Here is an 11,560-nt window from a genome sequence, read left to right as displayed (position 1 = left end):
AACGCATAAAAAGCTTTAGTTTTAGGCAGTGCAGTGCATTGGTCTCAGGCCTCTTGCAGGGTTGACAAGTGAGCTGCATTCCCAGCACAACTTGACAATGAGGATTGTGGTATCTAGCTCAGGGTAGCCAGGAATGACCTTGAACTTGTGATCCTCCCACCTCTCCCTCTCCAGGGCTGGGATGACAGGTGTGCACTAACAAGTCTGGTTTATTCACTGGCAACTGAACCCAGGTTTTCTTGTGCACCAGACAAGCACTCTACAAACTGAGCTATATTCCAGTCTGAGTTTTAGGATCTTTACTAGTTATTTTAGTCAGTGAACATATTTTGCTTAAAATGATGGGAGAAAACTATCTTCATGCACATACACACAGATCCCATTGAGAAATTAACACAGGTTGGATGGTAGGATAGCTCAGTGGTAGAGTGCTTGTCTAGTATGTGCAAGGCTTGTTCCCTCGCAATACGGAAAAACAAGAGAAAAAAGAAACAGACAGAAGCTAATATCAGCTCGATGACTTTTAGAAGGCAGGCATTTTGGATTCCTGAGCTCCTTGCTCAGACTGATAACACAGATCATACAGTCTCAAAGTGAACATACTTACTCTGTGCCCATGAGTCTTATAAGCAGCTTTTCCTGGCCCTACAAATGTTAAATGGTGAACTATTAAATCACTATAAGATTTAAAATGCCATTTTAATTTTACTACTAGGACATGGTCATTTTTCTTTAATAAGACTGATTATGGGTAATAGAAGACATATTACTTAAAATTATGGTTACACATAAACCTTCACAAACAATATTTAAAGGCTAAGATGCAATAAAATGTACACTCTAAAGCATTATAAGTACTCAGCTTCATCCTCTTGTGGTTTGCACTAATATTCCTGAGGACAGAAAGAACGGAAGTAGTATGTTTGAAAGATGGTTTATTGCTTGCTCAGAAAGCACAGGCTTTACTATATAAACAGTGTTGCTACTTTGGTTAACATCTGATTCTACCTTGATTTAAAAATATACACACACCCTTTTTGAGACAGAGATCTCATTATGTATTCCAAGCTGTCCTTAGAGAACTAGTGATCCTCCTGCCTCATCCTCCTAAATGCTACAGGCATGTACCACCATGGCTGGCCTTTGATAATTCATGTATGCAAAGTATCTGTCTGCTGATCCGACATGTCAGGATGTACAATACAGGAGTGTAAATCCAAACTTCCAGATGCAGTGCACAGATGCTTGAATACTCCAGAAACAGGCTCTTAAGGAGAAGATTAGAATATGATTTGGTAAGCAGATAAAGTGAAAATTTGCGGGAACACGAGGGTAGATATTGTGCCTAATAAATTGGGAGCATGCCCCCATCTGGGTTCAAAGTGTAGGTGAACAGGTACTGAAACTTACCTATATAGTAAAAACAACTTAGGGCATGCCTAGGGTGTTAACAGTATTCATATGTGGATCATCATAAGAGATGTCATTGCAAATTTTTAAATTTCTGCATATTTAAATTCTTGGCAGTGTATGCTATAACATTACAAAACTGCCAATTATACACACACATGTACTTTAAAAGTATCAAGTGTTAGTAAGTAAATTTAAAGTGACTGTTAATCATGTAAGATTCTTTTAAATTTTTTTGAGATTTTACTTATTTCTATTTTGTACCTATGAATGTTTTACTTGCATGTAAATAAATCTGCACCATGTGTCTGCAGTACCCACAGAGGCCAGAAGATGGCGTCATCCCCACGGGCTGGAGTTGCAGTTAGGCGCTGCCATATGGATACTATAAATTGAATATGGGTCATCTGAAAGAGCAGCCAGTGCTCTTAACTGAGCCATCTCTCTAGTGCCTAATCATGTAAAATTCTTGAATGGATTCCTCAGAGATTCAATCAGTGTTAGTAGGGAAGAATTTTTAAGAACTGAAGAAATCTGCTTAAAGCAACGGTAAAGCAATTAAATTGCCATCACCTACAAACAAGGTCTATCTAATTTTCATTGGGATGCCAAAATACACTTAACTCAGCAAAATAATGTCTTTCAAAAAAGTGCCACTTGAAGCCCCAGCTTATGCCTGGTATTACATGACTGTATTAAAACATGACTTTTAATTTGGTACAAGTAAGAGGAGTATTTAGCCTTTCTAAAGTACGTCTATATAATACTGAGACTTAAGAGGGCAGCAATTCTGGAAAGGTTAGCATTGCCCGGGTTTAGTTTTTATTCATGGGAACAAGCTACATACAGTGGTCCAGTGGAGTCATGGCCTGAAATATCCAAGAGGAGCACATAGGATGGCGGTGAAGTACTCCAAAGGGTCCAGAGAAGGCATAAGTCAGTGGCTGCTCTCACAATGTGGTTTGCTATTATTACAGAGCATGTTTCACTGACATGCATTGACTGACTGGCCAGACTAAGCAGATGAAATGGAGAGGAAGACTTGGTTTTCATAGGTGACAATCGTCTGAGATGTATGCTGAAAATGTTCTCTTGGTGAAGGCCACAGAATCTTTGAAGGTTGATTTGTGACATACAATCTTCACTGACTTACCTCCCCTGAGCTTACTGGGCCCTCACCCATCTGCCATTCAGAGCCCCCCTGCCATTTTGGACTGACATACAACAGACATCACTGCAATGTGAAATCTGAGGAAAGCTGTTAGAACAAATACTTGGATTTTCTAGGTTGAGCACCACTTAATGTGATTTAGCTAACATGTGGAAGAAAATAAATTTTTGAAGTGTATTTTAGGTGAATTTGATACCCTAAATAATTTATTCTACAGTATATCAGAATGTATTCTAATATACTTATCAGAAATACCAGTCTTTTTATTTCCCTCCAGTAGCATAATTTTGTAAGTGAGATGGCTCTCTATTATACAACTGAGCTATGCTACAACCAATAACCTTACAAAACTCAACACAGACCTACATGCTGCAATTATAACCCTGACTGTGATAACTTAAGTAAATTTCCAACACAATCACTTTATACTTCTAAAGCCATAGCTTTGTACTGTATAGAAATAACATTTTTGCTTAGCAGACTGTTTGTGCAAAGAGTAAAGTGCTTGCAACGTACCTGGGGCTGCTTGAGTTGTCTTCTTCATTTCCACAGCTGGCCTCACTAAGGCCAGGGCAGGAACTGTGCACAGCATAGACAGACATGCTGGGATGCTCAATGAGAAGGTTTTCCATAGGACTTGTTTCCACCTTGACAGTGGGTAATCCACCTGCCGTAAAACATGGGGGAGGGGTGATGAACCAGCTCTCCTCCAGTGGACAGGACTCAAACTGGAGGAAGCAGGAATCGCTGGTATCAGCCAGACACTCCAGAGACGCAGGTAAACAGAAGACTGACGTGTGCTCTGCTGGGGACTCTTCATTGATGTCATCCTCGTCTTCCTCTTCCTCTGCTGAGAAACTAGTGCAAGTATCTAAATTGTGATCCACATAGCACACAGGAGGATGAGCAGTCAGTGGTGGTAGTCACCATGAAGTTCACAACAGAAAAAAGAAAAAATACTGTATTAACAGATGCTTACAAAAGCAGTATTCACTTGTAGCAGTTATAAATTAATTTCCAACTTGTCTATAGTTATACTGGCATTAAGGAATGACTTTAGGACTTTATATTCTGGCAAATAAACATTGTAAGTCTCGTGGGTTCCTGTTCATATGAGGGTTTCCCATTAAAATATCTTTGCTTAGACCAGGCTTTAGGAGTTGCAAAACTGTCTGACGTCAGTGAGTTTCACTAACAGGATTGTCTGGCACAAAATGTTTCCTGAAAGTTCTTAGAGATGTCTTCATTTATTTGCTTTTAAACCTTAAAAATTACATTTAAGAGTTCACATTTTGTGTGTAAATATGTATGCATTCATGTTTGAATGCACACAAGTGTGGTGTGTGTGTGTGTGTGTGTGTGTGTGTGTGTGTGTGTGTGTGTGTGTGTGTGTGTGTATAGAGAGGCATTCTACTAACCCACCTGCACACACCTCCAGCCCCAGGAGTTCCCACTTCTGAGCCAGGTGTGGTAGAGTGTATCTGTCATCATAGACTTGGGAAATGAAGGCAGGAGGATCAGGAATTTAGGTTATCCTTAGCTACACAGCTTTCTGAGTGCCACTTGTGTTGTGATGATTTACTGTTGAGTATACCTTACCTATGAAGTCAACAAGAATCCACTCATCATCTTCTTTCTCACTAAATTCTGGTTCTTGGTTGGAAGAAGTAGCAACTTCACCTACAAACATTTTGTTCAGTCTCTGAAACATTGTTAAGGCAAGATTGAGACTTTGGCTGGATAGCTCTATAGCTGAGATTTCAGAACCCTGTCTTCAGTTGACCTGATGGCACAGACAGGAGATTAAAGTGCAGTGTTTCTTCAGTGTAGGTGGAGAACAAGAGTCATCATCTCTAAAATTAAACAGAAAATGGTTATTTTTATTTGTTGTGAGTTTTTTTTTTTTGAGACAAGTTTGGCCTTGACTCCTAATCCTCTCTCTTGCTTCCACCATGATGTCAAGCCCTCGTCTTCTCCACCCCGTTATCCTGCTGTTTTGTGTTCTTCATGTACTACTTTAGGCAAGCCTCATATTTGGGCTCTATAAGAACAGCATAGTTTAGTTTTAAAACAATTCCTATTACTGGCACGGGGAAATTTACACCATAGAAACATATGTGTGCAAGATATGGGGCTGGCTGGCAACACTGTTCTCTGTGGGGTGGTTCAGGAATCAGTGTGTACATGGGATTCAAATTCTCATTTCCCGTTTCACTTTAAAACTTAGGAAGATGGGGCTGGAGAGAGAGAAATGGTTAAGATCACTTGTTCTTGTAGACAACCAGTTCAGTTCCCAGACACCCATATGGTAGTTTACACCTGTGGTAGTTTTAATGAAAATAGGCCCCGAATAGCACCATGGGGAGATGTGGCCTTGCTGGAAGAAGTTAAAGCCAGGCCTAGCGTAGCTCTCATTCTTTTCCTGCTGCCTGTGGATCCAGATGCAGGACTCTCAGCTCCCTCTAGCACATGTGTCTGCATGCCGCCATGCTTCCCATCATGAATGTGGACTGAACCTCTGAACTGTAAGCCACTGCCTCAAGTTTTCCTTTGTAAGAGTTGCCATGGTCATGCTGTCTCTTCACAGCAGTAGAAACCCTAACTAAGACAACGAATCTGTGACTCCAGTTCCAGAGGATCTGATACCCTCTTCTGACCTCAGAGGGCACCAGGCATGTACACAGTACATATACATACATGCAAGCAAAACACAATAGAAAATAAATCTTAAAAACCCACAGGAACTTAGAAAGACGAGCAAGTGAAATAGCTCAGGGAGTAAAGGCACTTGCTTATAAAAGCCCTAACGATGTAAGTTTGATCCCTGAGATGGCACGTAGAAAGAAGGAAAGAAACAGCTTACACAAGTTATCCTCTGACCGCCACAGATGTACCACACACGCTTTAAAAAAATGACTTAGGAAGTTACACAATGTCAGTCCATTATGGCTCCTACCTCAGGTAGTTCTGGTGAGTTTTAAATGAGGAAACACAGCTTGTCTTATCTAAACAGAGTTACAGATGTAAGTGCCCATTTCTACCTGACTGCCCAATAGCACAGTAAATGGAACACATCAAGAAGATTTTTTAGGTTTTTCCTCAAGATTTTTTTTTTTTTTTTTTGGCTACCTCCTACCAACTCTGATGCCACTCAGTTCCTTATCCAAATTACCAGCACGTTCTGTGGCCTCTGGCTATATAAACAGCCTAAATCTACTTGCTGTAGATTGCTCTCAATCTACCATAGGCCACCAACAGTCTCCCTGATCTACTCTTGTTAAGTGAGATTATGCAGGCAGAATGCTCATGCAAAGTTCTCTGGATAGATCAGCTGTTACTCTACAAACATTTAGTGTGTACCTGCTGTGTGTGAGGCAGAGTGCTGAGCATGGGAACCAGCAGTGAACACAAACCACACAGGAAGTGAAGCAGTGAATTTTATGATGTAGCACAAAGAATTTCCAGATGGTCCTCAGACATCCCCTGGTGCAGCTCTCCAGTGAGTGACCTTGGATATCGAGAAGAGTACAGAAGAGGCAGACAGCACTCTATGAAGGCCTGCCTATGAGAGAGCTTGGCACTATCCAGGTGGCTCAAGATCCAGACTGAGAGTCAAAGGAACAAGCTGTGGACTAAGGTGGACCAGATCCTGCAGAACTTTACAGGGAAGAAATTAAGAGAAACCAGGCATGGAAATGCTGTCTGTAACCCACCACTTGACAGATTGTGACAAGAGGATCAATATTTCTTGGCCAGTTTGGGGTGCATAGCAAAACCCTGGGTTTGTTTGTTTTTAATAAATAAAAGGTGTGGTCAGGAAGAACCAGATTTCTGGATAAGTCGAGTTATAATGGGACATTAAGAGGACAGGGATGCCACACAAAGTACAAGACGGATGCCATTCCTGGGCTGAGTTAGGGGAGTTCATGACGATAAAACTAGAGATACTAGGTAGTAGAACACACGTTTAGGAATGTGGTTCCACCTAGGAGCACAAATTTAGGCGCTGTCAACACAAGGGAAATGAAATAGGCTCTTGTGGGTTTTTTTGGGTTTTGTTTGTTTTTTTTTAAACTGGGCCTCGCTCTTTAGCCCAGATTGGTTTGGAACTCATAGTGATCTTTCTGTATCAGCTAGGATTACATACATGAGATAGAGTGCCCAGCTCACATTCAAAATCATCTTCACAGAAGGGTATTGTGCTGCCTTTGTCTGTGTATAGAACAGACTGCCACAACTATTTGGCATACAAGGGTAAAACCTCAAACAAATGACATTAAGACACTGGTTGTAATGCATCATCCTCAGCCATTAATTATTAAAAGTGGGTAAACAGGAAGTGTCACTTGCATAACCAGTTTTCCTGGAAACCTCCTGGGAAGCAGCATGGGCAGATCATGAGGGCTCCATGCTAACAAGGAGAATTCAAGAGAAATTGTAGAAAAGGTGGAGTGTGCAATCTGCCTGAAACCAAAGGATGAGTCACTATGAGGTTGGGTGTACATGAAGAGTTTTGAGCACGTAAGAAAGGGGGAATAAAGATAGTTTCAAGCTTTTCCCAATTTCTCTTAGGTTATGAGGGCAGATAACAGCCCAAGTACAACTGTGCCGAAGAAGCTTAGAGAGCTGTCGTCACTGTCCTGAGTATAAGACTCTAGCTGTATGCCCTCATTAGCTAGAGCTGCTGTGCAGCAGGGAGGACCTCACAGGGAACTTTTTCAGTCATCCTGGGTGAGAGCCTTGTTCTCCACTTGCCTGGGGACAAGGCCCTGGGACTTAGGCCGTATCAGTGGCTATAAGTCATAAAACGTGGCTGCATCAAAGCTACTGGGGCAGCTGCAAACTGTTCCCCGTTGGCTACAGACAAACCCAGAGAGGCTGCCTATGCTTGTACTATCTGGGCTCTGCCACAGGCAGGCTGCTCCTGAAAATCTCCGTGAGACTCAGCACGAGTCATACTCTTATTTTCTAAAGTCAGGGGTGGTTACATTTCTCTGCAAGGACCAGAAGTAGGAATGAAAGAACTTGTCTTCAGCTCATAGAGTCACTGCTGGTGACTGGAACTGTGTGGATTAATCCTGTGAGCCTCAGTCTCACTGGAGAAAAGTAAGGGAAATGGACAGGACTGCTCCAAGGAGGGCCCACATGAGCACAATCATGGTGTGAGGATGGTCTAACTATACGAGGCCCTCTGGCCCTACCTTCAGTAGGGTTCCCAGAGACAGCCAAGTGCTAGGGCATTGAACCCTATACACCAAACTCCATCAAGGCTGCCACCAAATGTAGCAGATAAACCATCCCATGTATGTTACTCCTGTGACCAAGACACTAAATTTTCACTCTTAGAACTGTTTTGTTGGGTTAAACCTTAAAAAAAATTGGGGGGCGGAGTACCTTTCTTTTCTTTTTTTGCTGTTGTTTTGATTTCAAGATAGGGTCTCACTATGTAGCTCTGGCTGTCCTGGAACTTTAGGCTGGCCTTGAACCCACAGAGATCTACCTGCCTCTGCCTCCTAAGTGCTGGGATTAAAGGTGTTGCCACCATTGCCCACTCAATAAACTCATCTTAAAGTAATACAACTAAATATGGTTTAAGTATTTTCAGTGAGGACTTTGCATCTGGTTATACCTAATGCATATAAAGTATATACTAGAATGCACTTGAAAGATTTTGTACTGAAAACATTAACTATCTCATTAATAATTTTGCATCAATTACATGTTAGTATAATGTTTTGATAGTTATGGTTAAATAAATTATAATAAAATTAATTTCATTTTCCCCTTCATTTTAAACATAGCTACTAGAAAATTTAAGCATTCACGTAGGACAGTGCTGTTGTAAAAAAAACTTCTTTCCCTAGGAACTAAAGAGATAGGTAGACAGAGTGTATACTGCCTGCAGAAGGACTAGAGTTGGGTTCCCATCACTCACATAAGGTGTCTCACAACTAGATGGCCCCATGCCCTCTTCTGACCTCTGCAGACCTGCATGCATGGATGCATGCCCCCCCCTCTGTAATAAAAAGAAAACATTTCTTAAGTCTTCTGTTTAACACCCTACCCTCCCACTGATGACACAAAGAATGTACCTTCATAATAGTCACTATTCTTTTAACCTCAGCGCCCACCCAGAGATGTTAGTTAGCTCCAAGGAAAGCAGGTTCTGTGTGGAGACAAATAGGAAAAGTAGGGTTTCACAGTTTCCCCATATGGTCACTGACACATTCATAACTCTACAGCAGTAGTAAAACTATAATGAAAGTTCCAGAGAAAACATGAATCCCCAAGAGGACAGACTGACAAATATAGCTGTGGAATTTAACAGAGAGGCCAGAGAAACTGGAGGAGGCAGCCTGCTGCTCTGAGGTACTTGGAAGCCCCAGGTAGGAAAAACAAATTATCTGCGCCCAAGTATTGATCAAGGCAGATTTTCCCATTACTGCTTGCTTGCACTATATATATATATATATGTATGTATGTATGTATGTATGTATATGTGTATATATATATATATATATATATACACCTTTTAATAAGATGAACAAAACCATATCATAGAAGTTGAGAAAATGCTGGTAGATTTCTACACCATCACCTTGTTCAATCATTGTTAGCATCTGGCCCATTTTCTTAGGTTTCTTTTTTCTTATAGGCATAATTAAAAAAAATAAGTCATCTTTTTTTTGTTTTGTTTTTTGTGACAGGGTTTCTCTGTGATACCAGCCCAAGCTGTCCTGGAACTTGATTTATAGACCAGGCTGGCCTGGAACTCACAGAGATCCGCCTGCCTCTGCCTCCCGAGTGCTGGGATTAAAGGCGTGCGCCACCACCGCCCGGCAAGTTGTATCTTTTTAATTGACATTTTATCCTGTTTTTCACATATGGGTAGAAACTGTTTTATGGACAGTGGCTGAGTTTCCTTGTGGGTAGGAATACTCCTTTGGGGACTTACAGTGGAGTTGTTAGCTTGTAAGATCTTGCCGGCCTGCCTCTCCCAGTTCTGAGATGCATACTCAGAGAGAGAGCGTGGTGTGGACTTAACTGCTGGTTTCCAAACTTGGTCCTTCTGCTACAACATGCGGGAAATGGGTGTTTAGACGCCTCTACCTGCTTCTCAGTTACAACCTCAGTCACTGCTTGTGAATAGCAGGCAGGCTCACAGGGAAACTGAGCAGGTCAGTAAGCATCTTTGGGTCTGGGTGGTTTTGTTGTTGTTTTTGTTTTCCCCTATAAAGGCCCATATATATGTAAGCCTAACTAGTCTTGCACTGGTTAACAAGAATTACAATTTGCAGAAGGCTTTATGGTATGTGACAGGCAATTGAGATATTTATTTCTTGGTCCTGTGGTGAAAAAACTGAGCTCCAGAAATGAAAATAACTTGCCCAAAAGCAAGAGAGCTGGTACCTAGAAGTAGCAGTAGTGTAGGAATCCTTCCAGCCCAGTTATAAAAACTTCAGACTAGCACTTTTCAGTTGTTTTGGCTGCCAGTAGGCGGCTCCAAAAACACTTTAAAATTAACAACAACAAAAGCACCCACAACTTTGATGAGTGCAGTTGTGGCTCCTTGGCAGTTTTGAAATACCAGCTGACTAAACATATCATTGAAAAGCATCCTTAAAACTATTCTCTGCAGCCAGCAGGATAGCTCAAGTAGAAATGTCTGCCGGCAAGCCTGGTGACCTGAGCTGGATCCCCAGAATCTACACGGTGGCGGGAGAGAACCTGCTAGTTCAGAAAAACAAAGGTGCTAATACAAGTATTTGTTCTTTTGGTCTGAGACAAGGGCTGGCCTCCAACCACAGGCTGGGCTGGCCTTGAACTCCTGATTCTCACACCTCCACCTTCCCAGTACTGGAATTACAGGTGTGAGCCATCAAGCCTTGGCTTTGGGTCAAGAAATTAAAAATAAATTTTGAACTGAAAAAAAAAGCCAAGGAAGTTGTTTTGGCTCATTCCACCTCTACTGTCTTTTAACTAATTTACAAGGAGATTATTTCCCAGTGGACACATCACCTTCTGTCCTGAAGTCTGAAGACAGTGGGCAGAAAACAGGTTGGTAATTGACTGCTTCTTAAGCTTGACCTTTGAAAGCAACCATTCTCAAGAGAAATACACCAGGAAACAGAAAAGAATAAAAGTCTGGATGAGAAGACAAAAGACACCTTGATCATAAAAAATTAGGCCTTTGGAAGCTATAGCTTCGATTTATAGTGGCTGAGACTGAACGGCTGCCTGGTGCTTTTTACACAATGAAAAGTATTACAATCACCAAGCCTGTGATTTCAGGATCTTAGACATCTGTAACGACCCAAGAGTCACACTCCTCTCAAACTAAGCATTCTGAAAGGACTCTTTCAGCCAGGGACGCTGAAATCCTTGGGAGTTACAGGTGGAAAGGGGTGCCCCTTAATCTACTCTGAACTTTTATGCGGAGTAAACGAACCACGAAAATAGAAGCAAAAAGGAGGAGTTGCACGCGAAATCCCTCTGCAAATAGTAAACACCGTTTCCTTTTAATTGGCTGCGTGGCCATAAAATTACTTAACCTCCCTCTGCCTCCGAGTTTCCTCCGTTTCAGTAAGCAAAGCTGGCCTCACAGGACGGTCGCGACCGTCCGAGATGAAGTGTTTGGAGTCCCCAGCAGTCTCTGGCACACCCCAAGAGTCCCTGGCCAAACTGATCCGGGCCGAAGCGACGGGAAGTGCTCGCCCCCAGGTGCACGCTCGGTGGTGCGCAGGGTCAGGAGGGGCCGGGCGGGTGTCCGGGTAACGGAGCGGGCTTCCCGTCACCCGCAGGTCCTCGGGGTCGCCCTGCGCGGCCCGGGAGGGGGGCAGGGAGCGGACGCCCAGCCGCCCCCACCCCACCGGCACTTACGTGAGCCGAGCGCAGCGGCGGGGGGCGCTGAGGTAGCTGCGGCAGGCCGGCTCCTGCGGCGGTCGGTCGTGCCCTGGCGGCCGCCGGCCCGTCCGGGTC

At 42.7% G+C, this 11,560-nt stretch overlaps 1 protein-coding gene and 1 long non-coding RNA gene across 4 annotated transcripts in view; one reads left to right on the top strand and one right to left on the bottom strand.

Moving 5' to 3' along the window:
- Positions 1–3,732, top strand: part of LOC110340175 — a 23,238-nt gene extending 19,506 nt beyond the window's left edge. Inside the window, exon 4 of the long non-coding RNA XR_002381949.2 lies at positions 1,725–3,732. This is a non-coding gene — a long non-coding RNA (uncharacterized LOC110340175). The remainder of the gene's footprint in view (positions 1–1,724) is intronic.
- Positions 1–11,560, bottom strand: part of Tp53inp1 (tumor protein p53 inducible nuclear protein 1) — a 17,702-nt gene extending 6,142 nt beyond the window's left edge. Inside the window, exons 1-4 of one of the 3 annotated variants that reach the window (XM_040740953.1) lie at positions 11,462–11,560; positions 4,181–4,434; positions 3,098–3,452; positions 608–645 (exon numbers count right to left, since the gene is read on the bottom strand). In XM_040740953.1, coding sequence (XP_040596887.1) covers positions 624–645; positions 3,098–3,452; positions 4,181–4,292 — 489 coding nt within the window. In that variant the 5' untranslated portion in view covers positions 4,293–4,434; positions 11,462–11,560 and the 3' untranslated portion in view covers positions 608–623. Of the gene's footprint in view, positions 1–607; positions 646–3,097; positions 3,453–4,180; positions 4,435–8,673; positions 8,748–11,461 lie in introns of all 3 variants that reach the window. The other 2 variants (XM_040740949.1, XM_013110477.3) reach the window with 2 other exon arrangements.

This window comes from Mesocricetus auratus, unplaced genomic scaffold (genome assembly GCF_017639785.1).
Source record: "Mesocricetus auratus isolate SY011 unplaced genomic scaffold, BCM_Maur_2.0 Super-Scaffold_6730, whole genome shotgun sequence".
Taxonomy (NCBI): Eukaryota; Metazoa; Chordata; class Mammalia; order Rodentia; family Cricetidae; genus Mesocricetus; species Mesocricetus auratus.
The sequence above is the reverse complement of the archived record's forward strand: the minus strand, read 5'-3'. Positions and strand labels throughout refer to the sequence as shown.